The 19813-nt window shown below is 41.4% G+C and overlaps 1 protein-coding gene across 1 annotated transcript; it reads right to left on the bottom strand.

The window, feature by feature from the left end:
• Positions 1-9213: 9213 nt before the first annotated feature.
• On the bottom strand, positions 9214-19065 carry LHFPL1 (LHFPL tetraspan subfamily member 1). Its single transcript, XM_089487614.1, has 4 exons — positions 18684-19065; positions 15188-15286; positions 12284-12389; positions 9214-9244 (listed from the first exon to the last, which is right to left on the bottom strand). The coding sequence occupies exons 1-4, from the start codon at positions 19063-19065 to the stop codon at positions 9214-9216; spliced, it is 618 nt and encodes a 205-aa protein (XP_089343740.1).
• Positions 19066-19813: the final 748 nt, after the last annotated feature.

Raw genomic sequence — 19813 nt, 5'->3', positions numbered from 1 at the left:
GGGTAAAGGGGCAAGTACAGTGGACATATAAAGACTAGACTTGTGCATTGGTCTTCGGGCGAACATAAAAACAAACACGAAGAGTGTGTTTTCGTGTTCGTTCTGAAGACACGCCGAAGAGAAGACGGAGGCGGTAAAAAGTAGACGAAGACACACACCACGAAGATCTTCGTGATCGTCTTCATCTTCGTCTACCATTCTCCCCCCCCCTTCTAACTTACCTTGTCTTCCTGGCATCGCGGCAGTTCCCGGAAGTGGAAATCCGCAGGTTCGCCGTCACGGGTTACAGGGCAGTGCGAATGAGCCTATTGGTCACCTACAGGGACTGGGGAAAAAACAGGCCAGTCAATTGCATGGATAGACCTTTGTGCCTGGTATTGTATGGCAAAAAAAATGGACGTCTTCCCCTCCTACTATGCAAGATATTACACAGAATGTCTGCCTTCTCTGCAATATAGCTATGGAATGAGCATTGTTCTTAGAAAACAGTGGTAACCTTCACACAGTGCAGTACCCACGATCAAAACAGACTTCCAGTTATAGAATGGCATGAGCGGTAATTGCAGATGACCTTCTTTACGGCCCCTTTATTAAAACAGATGTGAGACAGCAAATATCGAGACACTTGTCTAAAATGCACTGACAAACAATTTCTATAATTAAACAGAGACCAAATATATATAAAGAATATTACTTTACAGTTGACTCAAAAACTAAGAATTACGTACCATGTACAATAGTGAATTCTTGGAAATTTCAAACAGAATGTCAGGGTGCTATGTCTCTGCCATTTACAGTGCTAGTCTAAATAACATGTTATACTGTCTGAACCTGCATGACTTATTTAATTAGCTTACACAGCTTTCATCCCCGATCGCCTGTCTGCATCCCTTCATGTACTTTGAAGGAACATTAGCGTCTTGTAAGAAGAAGGTGCCAAGAAAATGGAGCTCCACAAATAGGTAATAAACGTATTTGCCTAACTCAATCAATACTTTAATGCTTGCTTGTACTTTGTAGAAATTGCCTCTTGTGATACAAAGATGGAGTAAGTATTTTTTAGTAAGTACAAAAGATTAGTAAAACATTTAATTAATAAACAAATGAAAAGGGGATCTTCAGATGTCCCAATTAAATAAACAGTACAGCGATAGTGTGTATCACCAGTGTAGGTATCCTAGGATGCATATTGAAATTTGCGTAAAAAAGACGCACAGGTTATAATAATTGTGCTTAATTTTTGATCATGAATACATTTATTCTATGGTCTGACTCTATATTATATTACCCATATACAGTAAGCACACTGCTCTCTGCTCTGCTATCTCTCTGTAATAAGTAAGCAAACATCCTCATAACATTTTTATTTCTGTTCACGTAGAGATTACAGGACCAATCTTTTCTTTGACCTTCAGCTGCTGGAAAGAGAACAAATGTGTTTCTTGTATATATTTTCTTCATACTCACTATAATGTAGTAATCCCTCTCTTCTGGGAGAAAATGTGCTTGGCTGAACAACTGGTTGTAGAAGTAATGTCTTCAAAGATTTTTTTGTTTAACTATATATAAATATTGGGATGAGTGTGTTGATATGTTTTTTCATATACTGTACCTTTGTCACGGGGTCAGGTAGCGAAGGAGGATCCAACTATGCAGATATGCACAGATAGAGACGTCCAGGAAACAGTCCGTGATCAAGGGCAATGGCAGGCAGCGAGGTCAAACGTATCCGAGGTCGAGGCAGGCAGATCAGAAGCATAAACGGTTAAACAGGTCCGGGGTCGTAGGCAGGCAGATCAGAAGCATAAACGGTTAAACAGGTCCGGGGTCGTAGGCAGGCAGATCAGAATCGTGGTCAAATAACAGGCAAAGGTCAGTACACAAGGCAACAGAGAAATAGTAGGAAACAGCACACCCAAAAAGCATAACACTTTGAACGGGTAAAGACTGGGGAGACAAATGGGGCTTAAGTAGGAGACAGTACTCACATACAGGCCGCGGCGTTGCGTGCGTGGCGTGCGTTGCGTGCGTTGCGTACGTAGCGTACGTTGCGTCCGTCGCGTGACGTCGTCGCGGCCGACTCGGACCTTCGACGCGTCATAACCGCGGTCCCGGCGGTATGCATAGGGGACGCGCCTGCATGGCTTTCCTGCCGACGCCGGATCGCGGCGGAGGCGGAGCTGCAACACTGACACGTGCGCACGGCGGCAGCAACGGAGACGCCGGGAACTGGCGAGCCGACGCGGGTGCCACAGGTACGTGCCGTGGCGGCGCGCGTGACAACCTTCTAGTTTTTAAAAACGCTCCAGATGCTGTGGGGTTGACATTTTTTAACTTATCTAAAGGTTGTCTTTAAGGCAACCTTGGATAAATTGAGATTGCAAACTCATTAGCAGTCAAGTCAACTTTTGGAATGCTGATATACAAGTTTTTCAGCGCACAGATCCTGGACTACAGGTGCATTCTCCAACTGTAGCACCTCCACCAGTTCCGTCTCCGGCTCCAGTCTCCGTGGTGCAAGCGCCTATAAATCTACCACCGCCACAACGTTATGGAGGAGATCCTGCTACCTGTCGGGGTTTCCTCAACCAGTGCGAAAGTCATTTCAAACTTTCCCCTTACGCCTTTGCTTCCGACCGGGCGAAGGTTGGGTACATAATTTCGCTCCTCACCGACAAGGCTCTGGCATGGGGATCTCCCCTGTGGGAGAGGAATACTCCGGTAGTGCGCTCCTACTCTGAATTTGTGTCCGCACTGCGCTCCGTATTCGATGTTCTGGGCAGGAGTTCTACCGCTTCGTCCTCTCTCTTTAATATTCGTCAGGGGGAGCGATCTCTGATGGACTATGCTATTGAATGTCGTACCTTGATGGCTGAGGTGAACTGGACCAGCGAGGCACTTATTGCAGCTTTTTTGAACGGATTATCAGAGACTTTGAAAGACGAGATTGCTGCTCGAGATCTTCCCTCCGACCTAGACTCTGTAATTTCATACGTGACTGTAACAGAATGACCTGTCATACAAGGCCCCAAGGTAGTCAGAAATGGCTCCAGCCTGGCTGCCAAACAGGCAGGAACTCCATTGTTTAATTAATCCCATCAATAGGATTGCTGACTGGGGATTAAAGGTTGGGCTGAATACATGTATCTGTTAATTTATGTTAATGAAGTTATGTGGCTATATGAGTCTATGTTTTACTACAATAAACTGTTCATTCCTGCTGTACTCAGTTCAAGGTAGTTGTGTCTACTTATTGGGTACACATAGCAGGGTTCCAAGGTGCGCATGCTGACTGGTGCTGGAAGTGATTCCGGGGACAACAGGAGGATACATGTGGGTGATCTCTGGGAGTTCCTACAGCTCTCTTGGTGAACCCGTTACAGTGACACAGATTGATCTTCGTCTCCGTGAGCGTCCGGTGCAACGGGACAGTCTGAGAGCATGAGAAAGAGGAGTTTGTTCCCTTGTGCGTCCTGTTCCTCAGTTCATAGCACCACCTACGACTCCTTCCACCTTTGAGGAGCCTATGCATCTGGGTGTCACTCGTTTGTCAGAGAACGAGAAGGCCAGGAGACGTAGAGAAGGGCTCTGCTTATATTGCAGCATGGCAGGACATTGGGCAAGATCTTGTCCTAAGAAGTCGGGAAACGCCCACACCTAGAGTGGTTCAGAGGACCTGCTTTGGGTGTGCTGGGTCTGTCCTGATTCTAGCAGCACTCGGATGACTGTTCCGATTCAGATTTCGTGGTTTGAGGGATCCGTTTGCACAGAGGCTTTCTTGGATTCAGGAGCCGCAGAGAACTTTATCGATGCCTATTTTTGCGAGCAGCAGTTTATCCCCACTACACCCAAAGACACGCCTGTAAGAATTGAGGCCATTGACGGCAGACCACTTCATCCGGCTCAGGTTACCCGGACTTCTATACCGGTGACACTCTCTGTAGGGATGATACATAACGAGAGACTTCAGTTCTTAGTAATCTGCTCTCCCTCTACTCCTGTCGTTTTGGGGTTTCCATGGTTACAGAAGTACAATCCCACCATCAATTGGACGACTGGAGAGATCACGTCCTGGAGAGAGTCAAGCATGTGGGCAGCACTGTGACAAACCCATTCGACTAGCCATGGTGTCTACTATGTCGGAAATGGTCGCTACAGCTCTTCCAAGTCATTACCGGGATTTTGCGGATGTATTTGACAAGAAGGAGGCAGAGAGGTTGCCTCCACACAGACCTTACGATTGCCCTATTGATCTCGGCGGACTTATCTACCCATCACAACCAGGTTCGTCAAGTACTGAGCCGTCTTCGACAGCACGGACTGTTTGCCAAGTTGGACAAGTGCGTCTTTGAGACCCGCAAGGTGACCTTCCTGGGGTACGTGATTATTCCTGAGGGTTTCGATATGGACCCATCAAAGGTTCTGGCGATCAAGGATTGGCCACAGCCTACGGGTCTCAAGGCTCTGCAACGTTTTCTTGGTTTCACCAACTACTACAGATGCTTCATCTGTAATTATTTGAGGATTGTTGCTCCCCTAACAGACTTAACTGCTGGAGGGGGCCTCAATACCTACCTTGATCCTGACCGATCATAAGAACACTAAAGCATCTCGCATGCATACACGACCGGAGGAGGAGAGTAGAGAGCCCGAACCCATCGTCCCTTCCACCAAAGTCATTGCGGCCATTCGGTTACGGGGTTATGCTCCCTTGCTGGATCGCATCACTCGCTCTCAAGGTCAAGCTCCGGACTCCTTGCCTCCAGGGAAACTGTACGTTCCTCCCAGTTTGCGGGGATCTATCCTGCGCACATTGCATGGCGCCAGAACCTCGGGACATTCAGGGGTGGCGCGTACTAAGGAGTTACTGTCACGGACTTTTTGGTGGCCTCATTGGGGCAGGGACGTTACAGCGTTTGTCCAGTCCTGTACTAGGTGCGCAGCTAACAAGTCCTCTCACACTCGTCCTGCTGGCCTCTTCCTTGTCTTTCGATTCCCTAGACTCATGTGGCCATGGACATTATTGTTGAGTTGCCTCCGTCCAGGGGACATACCGTGATTCTGGTGGTGGTCAATAGTTTCTCAAAGATGGCTCACTTTATTCCGCTACGGAAACTACCCAGCCATTTTCATCCGGGAGATTGTGCGGCTCCACAGAGTACCGTTGTAACGTTCACCCTTCGCTGTATGGACTTGTTTATACTTGGTGCTACTCATTTCATGTTTCCAGCCACTAGTGGCCGCCCTTGCCACTCAGAACCACTCAGACTGATTATCAGGTCCAGCTGCAGTTGAGTACCTGATCAAGACAGCCTTTATAAACCTGCCCAGCCCTGCAGTCTGGGCCTTGACATTGATGTTATAGGACTGCCTGTTTGGTTCCTGCTTTGGTTCCTGCTTTGGTTCCTGCTTTGGTTCCTGCTTTGGTTCCTGCTTTGGTTCCTGATTTGTTCCTGAGTTGCGGCCAGCGCCCCACTAGTGGACTCCCAGGTCGAGTGCCCTGCATCTGGGCTCCCTGGTTAAGTACCCTGCAAGTGGGCTTCCTGCCGTGTGCCCTGCAAGTGGGCTTCCTGCCGTGTGCCCTGCAAGTGGGCTTCCTGCCATGTGCCCCAACTAGAGGGCTTCCTGCCGTGTGTGCCCCAACTAGAGGGCTTCCTGCCGTGTGTGACCCAACTAGAGGGCTTCCTGCCGTGTGTGCCCCAACTAGAGGGCTTCCTGCCATGTGTGCCCCAACTAGAAGGCTTCCTGCTGTGTGTGTGCCCCAACTAGAGGGCTTCCTGCCGTGTGTGCCCCAACCAGAGGGCTTCCCGCCAAGTGACTTTCCTTGTATATATATTGTTGTACCATCATAGGCAATACAACTCTTAATCCGCATCTTCAGTCTTTGATTTATTTCCTGCGCCTGTCTGTACCAACCCCAAGCCATCATGCATCGTGGGGTACAGACAGAGCCCCTCGTATACCCTGCACCTGGGCTCCTATCAGACCTGCTCACCTGGTTCGTGACAACCGTATCGTACCGGCCTGGCGATAGAGTTTGGTTGTCTACACGGTTCCTGAGACTCCGGGTCCCTTCCATGAAATTGGCCCCACGGTTTATTGGGCCCTTTCCGGTTCTACGGCAGATCAATCCAGTGGCTTATGAACTTTCACTACCCAGAACGATTCGCATCTCTCGGGTATTTCACGCCTCGTTGTTGAAGCCTCTGGTCTGCAACCGGTTTACCTGAGGCGAGAGTTCCACTACCGAAACTGCCAGGAGGGCTTCGGAGAGACGTACTCCCCAGGTCATTCTCTATTCCCGGCGGCAACAAGGCAGTTTACAGTATCTGGTACAGTGGAGGGGTCTCGGTCCCGAGGAACGATCCTGGATACCTGCGTCACGCCTCTCCGTACCACTACTGATACGTGCGTTTCACGCTCGACGCCCTTCTCGCCCTGGTGGTCGCCCTGAGGGCGCCCTTTTGAGAGGGGGTACTGTTACTCACCTGTCCTCGGCTCCCACATTGCCGCAACAGCCGCCACGAAGAAGAGGGACACCCCCCTCCAACGCAAGGCCACCGCCGCAGCAGCCGCCACACAGGAGAGGGAGACCCCCCTCCAACGCACGGTCACCGCCGCAGCAGCCGCCACGCAGGAGAGGGAGACCCCTTCCAACGCACTGCCACTTCCGCCGTCGTCCTCTGAGCTGGCGCGCAGGAGAGGCAAACCTCCTGGGACACGGCGTCCTGCTTCGGCGTGCGCTCTAGTGGCGAACTCCCGAACTGCAGGTCTATATGAAGGGAGATTACGCCACACTCATGATGGCCGCGATTCCCGGACACCGGAAGTGACGTCATGATGGTTTGGCGGGAGATTCGAACTTCCCCTGCAGTTTCCTATTTAAACCTCCTCAGTTCTGCAAGACATTGCCTTCTGTTGGTTGTCTATGCCCTGAGCTAGTACCCAGATAGCGTTTCATATTCTGTTTTCTCGTGTTTGCCCCCGGCTTACCTGACTTTGTTGTTTTCCTGAATCCTGACCTCGGCTACGTTTACTGTTTATCCTGATCTCCTTAATCCTGACCTCGGCTACGTTATACGACTATTCTGCTCTCCGGAATCCTGACCTCGGCTTGTTTAACCTTGTTCTGTCCTGGAGTCCTACCTGACTACGGTGTCTCCAAACTACTTGTACGTGACACTCAGCTGTTCTATTTTCTCTTCTATTCATTGTTACATATGATTTGTCTTTTTTAATGTTATTATTGTTTTGCAATATTTATTTTACATTGCCAAATACATACAAGTAGAACTTTATAGCATTAAAAAAGGTGATCAGAAGATACAAAGAACAATGACCAAATGTAATGAAAGCACCTTGGATTTCACAGAGATCTCCAAAATATTCCAGTTAAATTATACGGAACATATTTAACAGGAAAATAACCAAGTCTTATAGTTAAGTGCACACACCAAAAGAGGAAACATGTTAAAATCAGGCAAATAATGAATTCAATTTAATACCACCCCCCAACCCTCTCATCACCTACCTAAGCAAAATACAACGGTGGCGTTATTATGTTAAGTCATGTCAACCCATCCCTATCTAGTCATAAAAAACTCCAACGGACCGACATAAGCCTCATATTTGTCAGACGCTAAAAAGCTCCTCTTCACGTGTTACACCTCGGTGCATATTGAGATTTCCACTAAATAGGAATCAGACTTTTCGCAGTTTTAAGTAACTTTCATTGATTTCTGTTTGTAATGGAGGTTATGGTTCACAGCATTTAGCTTTTTCTGACATATTTTTATCTTTACCATATATGAACATATTGAAGCATTTTGACAATTATTTAAATTATTTATAATTTTCAATAATGGTAAACTATTATGAACTGCATAACTAATATAACGGTTGCAACAACCAAAGGCAAATTTAAATAAACACAGAATTTGAAAACTGTAAACAGAATAGATAATCAATGACATTGACATTGTTTAATGAATAATTAATTAATTAAAAGTCCTCTGAATTTTTGTTCAGAAATAAAGCAGGAAATGACATAACAAGATGGCAAACTGCTAAGCTTCTGCCATGATTTTCAGTGGTTTAATTTTACAAATTATGTAAAAATAATGATAAACATTATTGTTATCCTACTCTCTGATACGCTCAGACAGCCTCCCCTGCCGGCACTTTCCACGGGGGGAGTGCCGGCACGGAAGGTTGTCTAAGCACATCGTGCAGACGTTCACCGGCTGTGGTGATGCGCGCGTAAACAACCTCCGCTGCCGGCACGTCTGCACAATGTGCTTTAACAATCTCCCTTGCCGGCAAGGGAGATTGTTAAAGCACATCGCGCAGACGTGCCAGCAGCAGAGGTTGTTTACGCGCATCGCCGCAGCCAGTGAACGTCCGCACGATGCGTTTTACCTCTGCCCCCAAGACTTATCAGAGCAGACTCCCGGGTGTCTTGCGGAGCCTGCGGGGGACATCTACGCAATACACGTATACAACTTCCGGTGCCGGCACATCCGCAGAGTGGCAGCATATCTCGGGGGGGGAGGACAGAGTGGCAGCATATCTCGGGGGGGGGACAGAGTGGCAGCATATCTCGTGGGGGGGAGGACAGATTGGCAGAATATCTCGGGGGTGGGGGGGACGGAGTGGCAGCATATCTATTGCAAAACTTTTTCTTTAAACAGGTTGTTTTTGAGTTCTCTGTTTATAGGTAATATCTGGACATTTACATAGAGTACAATGAATATTACCATCATATCAGGTTGCTATTCTATTTTAAGATCTTCCCTAGCTACAATGCATACCTTCTTGCTGATATTGTTCACACTAAGTAATGTAAAAACAAAGATGCAATCATAGTTATTTGTGATAGAATTTCCAGGCGACATTTGATGTGCTTCTTTAAACATCATCATGTTGGAATGCCCTTTATGTATTCCTTCAGAGCTCTTTATGATTCACCTAGTCCACAAGTCACAGTTAATAACTAAATTAAATGATAATTTGCTTTCTTTAGGCATAGGTATAAGACAGGGATGCCCATGTTCACCACTATTCTTTAATTTGGCTATTGAACCTTTAATTTATCCTGTTAAAGCATCTTCCAATATTAAAGGTATAAATACAGACACAATAGAATGAACATTTGCGGCATTCACTTGTAATCTTTTATTATTCCTCTCAGACCCATGCAGTTTCATTCTGTTTCTACTGGATATTTTTAACCAGTTCCATAAGGCTTCAGGTTTTCTAGTTCATAACGAAAATACTGATGCTTGTCCTATATTTCCACAGGCAAAGAGGATACCGTTTGGAATGGTCTGCCAATGTGAATGGTGTTGGTTCAATTTAATTTTCATTGAGGATGCATAAATATACAGTATGTGACCCTTTGTCTTTTAATGATTACTAGTCTACTGTCCTGGCTACAGTGAGTTTCCATGTCCAAGGCCAAATGTGTTATGTGTTCTATTATAGCCACCAGAGGTATTATTAGTATACATGGTATCTACCTACGTCTGTGAATGGTTATTGTATAATGATGCTTTTTTTCTGCATGTACACCGGCTATTTTGTATGCTATGCAATGAATTTCTGTTGTTATGAAGTACAATGATCTTCTTCTTCAAAAAAAAAAAGGCCTTTATTAAAAACATCAAAGACGCTGGACACGGATTACTAGTGTCACATCTGTAAAATGTTAATTTGTTATTACAAGCCGTGCAAATGAGCTAATGAGCGTGTACTCCAGATAAAATGAATATTATCTGCAAATAACATATGATGACTAGATACATTTGGAGCCCTTTGTTTTTCTTTTGTATTATTAGTGTAATCTGAGAGAAGAAGGTTAATTGTTATAGTTGGTCAGTTCACAGTTCTAATGTTACAGCAAAAACAGTGAAACCATAATCTCAGTGTGATTGAAAATAAATTCAATATTGATTCTGGCTGAATATATTTTTTATGACATTGTCATGCATTTCTGCTTTGAGTCATTTTATTACTGGACTTGTTATTATGAACACCAAAACATATCACATATTCTCTTAATGCAGCAAATTATACAATGGCAGGGAGTAAAACAAAACTCTTGGGTCAACCTGAAAATTAGATGTTCGGGCACTTTTGAAAATATATATATATGGATAGAAATCCCTTTGCATCATAGCGTTATCACTTAGCTCTCTATATAATTTACTTATTTATTTTTAAGTAAAAACATACTTTTTTTTGTTTAGTTTTTAGATTTCTTGGAAGAGTGCCGGCACCGGAAGTTGTATACGCGTATTGCGTAGATGTCCCCCGCCGGCCCCGCAAGACACCCGGGGGTCTGCTCTGGTAAGTCGGGGGGGGGCAGAGTGGCAACATATCTCGGGGGGGGGACAGAGTGGCAGCATATCTCGGGGGGGAGGACAGTGGCAGCATTTCTCGGGGGGGGAGAGTGACAGCATACCTCGGGGGTGGGGGGGACAGAGTGGCAGCATATCTATTACAAAACTTTTTCTTTAAAAAAGCACCAAACTTTTAGGGTGCAGCCTATATTCGGGTGCGGCCTATATATCCAAGCCAATATGGTATACACACTTTTCCACTTGAGATGGACTCTGTGCCTCTACAAAGGCCTAATGATGCTTTAACACCCCGATAGGAAGGGTGGGTGAGAAGGAGGCATGGGATTTGCTCTCTGCTTCCCATAGGGTATTTTTATATATTTTATATATAAGGACCTTTATAATATGGCATGGGGTAAGTGCAAATGCGAGCATTAGGCATGGGCGTGAGATGCTGCAAACTCCGATTTACTCACATATAGTCTCTGTTTTATAAATAGAGCTCATTAATTATAGATGAAAACATGGTTAAAAGTTTTCAAATATATATGAACTAAGTATACAACACCTTTGTCATTCTATTCATATGCAGTGGAAAGAACTCAATATATAATTAGTGTTATTTTACTTAGTTTAAATTGTGGATGTGTTATGTTAATTTAATTATGTTAATTGGTTTATTTTTTTAATCAGAAGGCAGGGCATTTTATGTGGTTTTCTGCCAAACACATACTAAAATGAGAATGCCATTAAATGTAAATATATTTTCTGCATTGAGTAAAGGGATTTATGAGGAGAGAATTCAGAGAAGGCAGCAACTCCAAAGCTTTCAGTAAAATGGGCTGAAAAATGCATTAAATACATTAAATACGTTTGGAGAATAAATGTTCCCTTTAAAGAAGTAACATACCTGTTTATCTTACAGTGACAGTTTATAAAATAAAAAATATATATTATATAAAAAATAACTTACCTGGGGTGGAAGCTGAAGCTAGTATTAGTGTACTCAAAGCTGGATGGGGAGTGTAATATTGCCACTAGAGGGCACTGTTGTTCTCTGTCGTAAATGTAATTGAATACTGGTGAACAATTCATCTCTGCTACACATCATTTTCAGCATAAGACAAATAAAATGCCTAATTTTTTAAGCTTTATTGAAGTTTTCACATGTTAAGAGAAAAATGCCTAATTGAAATCACATTACATTGTTTAATCCTAAAGAATACTATTAAGTGCTACACTTAGTATACAATGCACCATTTAGGTTATGGTTGTCACATTAAAGGCAGTTTATATAATGTTAGATAACAGTTTTCACAGTTAAATCAGAATGGTTATGTGTGTGTATGTTTATATAATATAATAAATGTCCCTGGTGTCTTTTGCCATTGTACATTGTCTCAGTTGTAGGGTCTTAGAGATTCTTCTCCTTTATGGTAGGAAGGTCTACTTCATGATATATTCTAAAAACTTTCTCAAGCAGCCCACATTTTCATATATTAAAATGTTTTTGTTTTTTTATGTCTGTGATCATGTATTAAGTCCAAATACAGGAGAACCTGGAAAACTCTGTTTAAGAAAAATATTATTTTCTAGTTATATAGTAAAAACTGCCAAAATCTCTCTATACTTTTATGTTACACAACACACAATGTTTTAAGTGTCTACTTTGACCCATAATATTCTGTATAACATATACATGATACATAATGCAGATATTTTAAATTATTTCAACATTCTCTGTGTTATATATGACTTTTAAGTATCTGTTAGTTTTCAGCTGAAACAAAATTTCACTGTTGAAACCAATATTTACTCTCTATATTTTTATGATGGAAAAATATAGTCCTTGGAACTATGCCGAGGATAGGTATATGCACTGTTGTTCAAAAAGCTAATGATGTTTGTGTTTCTTCCAATGATGCAGGTATCAGTAGAGGGACGGCTTGTGTTTCTTCCCTGCGAAACATGAAAGCCAAGTGCAGATAAGCATGGCAACTGCGGCTCCACCTCCTGTACAATAATAGGCCCAGCCAAGCTTGCAGGTTCCTACAGAGACATGAAACAAATACAAATATGGGACCTTATATTCCACCCCCAAGAAATAAATGGATTCGTTACACAACTCCATCAAACCTTAAATCTTACACTTGAAACATTTTAAATAATTCATTCATCAGCTTGAACCTGTTCATCACAATTGCTGATATCATACTTTGACAAAATATTATTTATTCCTATTTATTATTTGTATTTAAATATGATCATCCATTTGTCACTGAATAGCAAGTCCAATAAACCTCTTTGAGCAAATAACACTGCAAGTGGCCAATATAGGATTATGAGAATTGCAGTCATTTACCATTTGAAGGGTCTTTCGTTATAATGGTAATTTTAAAAAAAACAGCGTCATAGTTGTGCTTTAGATTAGTTATCAGTACATTACATTAGTTTTTGGGATGTGGCATTTAACAGGAATCCCTTTCAGAATTTAGCACTCAAAAGGCAAACAGAGCTCAGCAACACACAATAATTTTGCTTGAAACATTGGTTTTAAACACAACTAATGTCTTGCTCCGCTGCACAACAGGGAAAGTTTGTATGGAGGCAATTTTTTATAGTGACATATTACAGAGGCCAATTTTTGCCTTAGGAGGGACAGTCTTTCTTTCAGGATTCACATTCATTTGTCCCTCAATCTTGTGTTCTACAGACCCAGAAGTCACAATAGTATATTTAGAAATAGTAGACAATGGTTTTATAAATTCAGTTGTGTAAATAAAATGCTCTACATTTGTCTATACAAAGTATATATATCAACGAGTCACAAAAAGACTTGGTAAAGGCCCCTACCATCACCTCTAACAGCATCCTGTGAAAGTGTCCCTCTTTGTGCAAGTGAAATGTTGGGAGGTATGGTTTTAGCACTTAAACACTATTAGAAACTTGAAAAGCTGTGCACAACTTTAAAATATCAGCCATTTAACATTCTGCCTGAGAAAAGCTCACTGCATGACACTCTAAAGGGATGAACTAACTGAGCAGCGCATGGAAGCCCTCAGTAGAGCTTCAGTGAGACCCAGAAACATTTGAGGTTTTTGCAATATTTGGCTCCAAGAAGACTGAATGTCACTGATGATGTATAGTTAATCTTAAAAGAGTGCATTTGTCATCTTGTTGCAGTTTGGCACTAAATTCTGATAATGCATACAGTGTGTCTTAAAGAGTTACATTTTCATGTCACGTTTTACAATCAAGCATTGAGGATTGTGGCTTTACCAAGAACAGTCTGAGCCTGGAATTACTTTAATGTGACAGGCCTGAGGGGACCATTGACATGGTCCAGAGTGTTCCAGACTCCTAAGTAATTATGCAGATTAAGGTTAATGTCTTACAGGGGACAAAGATAATGTACCCGGGTGGTAAACAATGCAATTAATTTTTGATGTTGTGTAATAGCTTCTTCCGCTTCACCTACACTGCAATTCCATTATGATAGTGGCGTTTCGTATTTAGAATTCATCAGGAAATGTTGGCATGTAAGAAATACATAATAATCTCACTATTCCTTTTCTTTTTTTTAAGCAACAAAATGTTGGGCAAAACATTGAAGCGTGGCACATTACTATTATTATCTATTTATCTAGTGCCTTTTACGTTACATACATTCAAAAAGTATGATAAAATTAGAATTGACAGGCTAAGACAGACCAATGCATTAGGTAAAGTGGCCTCATTTGATCAATCCAAAAAACATTATTCTCTATGTACCAAGATTTACCCAGTCATATATAAATAACTATAATCTCATAATTTTCTCAGACTAATATCAGGGACCCCTTGGAGACCCCTTGGAGCTCTGCCTCTCCTGTCTATGGCAAAAAGATTGAGAATGACAGCCCTTTCCAACACTGTATATACACAAATCCACCCCATCGTTTTTATGGACTACTCCATACATTCGCCAAAATTAAGTTAATAGCAAAGTAGGCGAGTATGCATACATACATTTAGGTGAGTAGGTGAGTGTCTTCCCTATAGGAGACAAGAAGGGATATGGTTGCATTAAATGGCCAGGGTTAGCCCCATGGATGTGAAAGGATCAGGAATTAGCAGAGCATGGGTGGGTAGGCAATATATTTGCGAGAGATTAAACATAAACCCAGGTTGGGGTGAAAATCATGGACCTGTACAGGGCTGGTGTGTTCATGGAGTTTGGCAGTTACTGAAAACAATGTGGTGTACATTTGAATAGTTCTAGAGGTCGGCAGAATCTCTCACCATAGCATCTACAGCACAAATTTAAGTTCACTCTTTAGTTGTTCCCTAGAAAGTGAAGTTATTGGGAATGATAACATTTCTTAGATGCAACAACCCTGCCATACTCACCCACTCTGCTATTAATTTAATTGTTCGCTTGGTACTAGAGAATGTATAAAGCAGTTCATAACAGTGGTGGGGTGGATGTGTGTACATATGGTGTAGATATGGTGTGTGAAAGGGCTGTCATTCTCATATGTATGAAATCTGTGGACTTTTTTCATCTTATAGGAAAAAAGTGAAACCAACATAAAATACCTCCCCTGCCCAACCTCACTGTCTTTCCACTCACTCCTCTTTTTTTAAGCCTGTCATAACCTTCAGTGTCGATTAAAATTAGGCGTAATGATACAAATAGGTAAATATTTTTCTTCACTGCTCAGATGGACCTGTAGTATCTAGTCTTACAAAAAGGGTAATTACACCATAAATGGCTTGTATAGCTAGGATTGCTTTGCTATATTGATTTCCAGCTGGTCAGACACAATCATGCATCCCACAATCAGTGACGGTGAATCACTTGTTACCTAATTGGAACTGACTGGACACATTGCCACATGCCTGTTGGATTTCAAGGCTGTTCCACCCCAACGGATACAGGGCGCATCCAGAGCTAATGAGAAGTCCTACAGAGAATTACAGAGAGACAAAAGAACATGTTTGCTCAGCATAATCTGCACAGCAACCTGCAATATTTATTACAAGCAATTACACTGTTTACATACAGTATATACTTAATGTTCATCTATCAGAAATATCCACACTTTCACAGTACAGGAATATTATATACGGTACATTACTATAAGGAGCAGCTGTAGTTTGTTGGGGACCTAAGACATCTTTGATCACTAAAAAAGTATGGCAGCCACTATCTGTACAAATTTTAGACAAACTTTCTCTTCTTGTGTTGCGTTACACAAGACTGTGGCAGACTATTTGTGGATTATATATTTCTGGCGGTAAAAGTGGTGATATCAGCAGGAACATTAAATTGGTTGCTATGGTGCATGAGATTAAACCTTTTGAGTTATTTTAAGATAAGCTTGTTAATAAAGTTTTGTAAGAAACAACATATAAACTCATATCATTAATGAGTAAATGTAATATAGGCTAAACTCAATCACTAGAGAAACCTCCCTGATCATATAGCTGAGAGTGTTTTTCCTCCATAAAAATAAGCAATATTTGAACCTTGCTAGGTCATTCTAGCTGCCTTTTAAGCCTTTCTTCCCTAGCAAGTTGGAAAGGCTGGCAGTTTCTGTGGTGACATAGTGAACACGTGTGCAGCTGCGAAGGGGTATCAATAGGTTGCATATGACTTTAAAAAACAGTAAAACAACTCCTCTGTATAAATGGGCCAGCTGGGGAGCTTGAGAGCTGCAGTGCACTAGGGTGACAAAATGCCCAATTGCCTCCCAGTAAGGCAACTGTATCTGTCACCCTTTTCCCTAGTCTGCATCCCTAGGCCTAGTCTACTTTGGCCAAAATGCACCATTGCCCACACTGCCACCATCAACTGTACTCCAATGTGTTATTGAAGATTTGCTGTGACTTATGCCAGTTATGGAAAGAACTTTTGATTTAGAGATTGTTCTACATTAAATTATGTATATAATTAAAGGCATTTTATCATATTCTCCATTCCTCAAAACAAATGCTTTCTATAACTATGACTGAATGCCTCTGTTTTATGGAGACCTAATGGCAAGATTTCAGACTGATTCTAGAACATTCAGAAACAAATTATTACAAAGGTTAAACCTGTAATGCTGTGTCATTATTGACCGTACCTGAAACATCTGAACAAAAAGCTCCTTGTTGTCGACTTGAGCTTTCGATGTGTAAACCACAAGGGATTTGTAAGTGCTGAAGCGGTAACAAAACCTGAATGCTAATAAGTGTACGTTTGAAATCAGTTTTGTTAACAGTTGTGCTGCATCAGACAATGAGATAGATTTATCTTCCGAGTAGAGACAGTGAAGGTTAAAGCACAGGTATGTCTAATGTGCTTCAAGATTCTTTTTTTATTCTCTGTGCTAAGTAAAAAACAAAAAAAATATCCATCAAAATGCTGGGACCTCCTTTCCGTATTATTTAGTTTTAAGACTTCAGTGGTCTCTTCTTCAGTTGGAAAGATGAGTGTGCATAGATTGCTTACTTTGTTGTGTGTCCATAGGGGTCACTTCAGCAGCACCGTCTGTATTTAAATGTTTTTGCCTTTTTGAATATACCTGCATGCATGTTGTTGTGGCTGTAAATAGCAGTGTAACATTTATATTTAGTTATGTGTATTTAGTTAATATATATATATATATATATATTATATATATATATATAATAGAGCCCATAACCACAATATGGCAAATGTGCATGGTAATTAATCAGAATGTGGTGTGATCATTTCTGTATTTACAGGTTATTGGCAAAAAATGTTGTTATATACTTTCTTAAATATTTACTAGAAATAACAATATAGGTTAAAAACAGAGAGGGAAGGAAAATGGAGAACTACCAAAATTGTAGTCCATGTGTTACACATTCTCTTTGGGGTTTATTATTAACTGGTCTGCCATATTATGGCATCCAGGAATGGCTAATTTCAACAATTTATTTCTCCGTAGGATGCATTTTGGGATCCTATAAGGCTGCTTTTAGGATCGCTTCACTGCATTGAAGCTAGAGGATGGTGGCGACTGGTAGGTTCTATAAGATATCTGATTGTTTGTTTCAGGACGCCATTCTCCATACATCAACAATATTGATTGCAAAACCATAAAAACATCAGCTGTTGTTTTTATGAAGCTCCACAAACCTTAAATTATAGTATCATGAAGAGCAACCTTTTACGTTTGGATCATTCAATGTTGAATCGGTGAGAGCCATGTATATGTGTGGTAGAGCGTGATCAGTGTGGATTATTCACACGTGAAAATGCTGGCAGGATCTAAAGTTATGGTGTTTTGGAAGTCCTTTTTATGGCTATACTGTCTTTAGTGAACCCAGGTGAACATGATAATTGCTTTTTTATGGATAAAGCTCTGGTTTAAAGACAACAATTTCTGTGTTTAAATGAAAGGATTGGAGTTTGTGTTGTTTCGTAGTATTATTAAATATGATTTTATTGACACTGCCCCACTTGCTATTACTTTAAAGTTATAGCAGAAGGGATAGTTAAGCTACTGGAAGCATCGGAAATGTAGTGTGCTACTCTATGTCCATGAAGCCCTGTAGGTCTTTACAGTAGCTTTGCATCATTATGCAGGTTATAACTTGACTTTGATAATATATCTACGAGTTAAACTGGTCTGGTGGCAAACTCCTCGAAATCACCTCATGAACTGTATTACTTTCTGTTTATGTGATAGGGGAAAATGGAAATTTACAATCTGAATTGAAGAATCGATAAGAAGTTGTTAATTAAACTCAGTGTAAAATTTAGAAAACCTAGAATTTGACATCAGATAAGAACCACTTGGCCCACCTAGCCTGCTCATTAGTTTGGTTTGGTGTAAAGAATCAAACCTTCATCGCCTTTTGTCTTTTCTTCTATTCAGTATAGCCGTGTGCCTATCCCATACATATTTAGGTTTTCTTGCCACTTATGCTAGGAAGCTGTTCTGCTTATCCACCACAATCTCTTATCCACCACAATCTCTGTCAAGTAAAACTCTCTTACATCTAATTTACTTTGTATTATAAATATCTTTTGCAGTTGATATTGGATTATGTAATCCTGAGGAAACATGGTGACTTAACTTGCTTTTGGATTTGAAGCCAAATAAATAGGGATTTAAAAAGAAATCAAGAAATATACAAATGATTACAAGATATACAATTGTTGCTCTGTTTTTAAAGATAATTAGCAAATTCACTTCTTCAATAGCTCTCTTTTCCAAATGATACAATACACTATTTACATTAATCGTGGGGGGTCTTGGGTGCTATGTATTGGTTTATAAATATGTATAGCGGCCTATGCCATTTCTTCAATAAACTGCATGTTTCAAGAATTACTGCTCTTACCTCCAACAAACTGCATTGCTCCTTGAAAACGGCCACTCATTCTGGTAATGAGATCACCAATACAGCAGCCAAGAACTGCAGCCATTGACACCAACAGGAGCAAAGCACAACCAGTCCCAGTCACCAGAGTGCAGATCTGCCAGGACAGGCTGGGGATGGCACTAAAGCTGGCATATCTTCCACACTCCTCCACCATTACCACGCTTTTTTCTTCTGTATGAGCTGGGTAGGTACATCTGCGGAAAGTGCTGAAGGAAACTGGTTTGCCCATCTGAGAACCAAACAGCCAATAGGGCATAAAGAAGCTGGTGCAACTGATAGCCGCTGATAGAAAAGACAGAAGTGCCCAGAGTGTGCCAACGAAAGTCAGACTGTTCGCCATCTTTCATGCCTGTCCTTTGCCAGTATCTTTGTTATGTTTTTTCACAAACAAGAGTTTGCATTGTCAAGGAACTTGGATGAAATCTGCAAACATTTGTCTACCCTTGTACCATTGACGGACAACCTTCTGTTCTGATCTAGCAGTTCATCCCTGGGGTTAAATACTGATTTACTCGGAAAATGCCCTAAACAAAACTGTATCCACTATCTGTTCTTCTTCGGTTTTTGTTCACATCCACAATGTTCCGTATAAAGATATTAGTGTCTTATTACTCCCACAGTGTCATACAAAACTGGTTTATTGTAACTTCCTGTTAAGAGATAGAATAAAACACTGGGTTAAGTTACTCTTTTGATATACGAAGAAAATTTAGCAGCAAGGCAGGCTTGATAGTAATGATTAAATCGATACTACAAAATGGTATAAAACCTTTTGATCATCCTTGTATTGGGAAGGGCCAGCATAGAATTACCTGCAAGGATAATTACCCTGTTAATAAGACAATGAACTCTTTTATTTCACATTGCAAACAATGCAATGTATGAAGGAATTACATAGCTATTAAAGCAGGCGTGTCAAATTACATTGCTTAAAGTGCTTACACAGATTTAATAATGTAAATATGAAACATGTAGAACACCCTCGGCAGAAAAAATCTTTCCCTGCCACCTTAAAAGTGTTTAACAATGTGTAAGCAGATATCAAATAACAATGACACATAGGGTTTACTTATTGATTAGATTGATTT

The sequence above is a fragment of the Sceloporus occidentalis genome, unplaced genomic scaffold, assembly GCF_023333645.1.
Source record: "Sceloporus occidentalis isolate IW3139 unplaced genomic scaffold, rSceOcc1.0.p SCAF_34, whole genome shotgun sequence".
In the NCBI taxonomy this organism is placed as follows: domain Eukaryota; kingdom Metazoa; phylum Chordata; class Lepidosauria; order Squamata; family Phrynosomatidae; genus Sceloporus; species Sceloporus occidentalis.
This window is presented reverse-complemented; position numbering and strand designations above follow the sequence as displayed.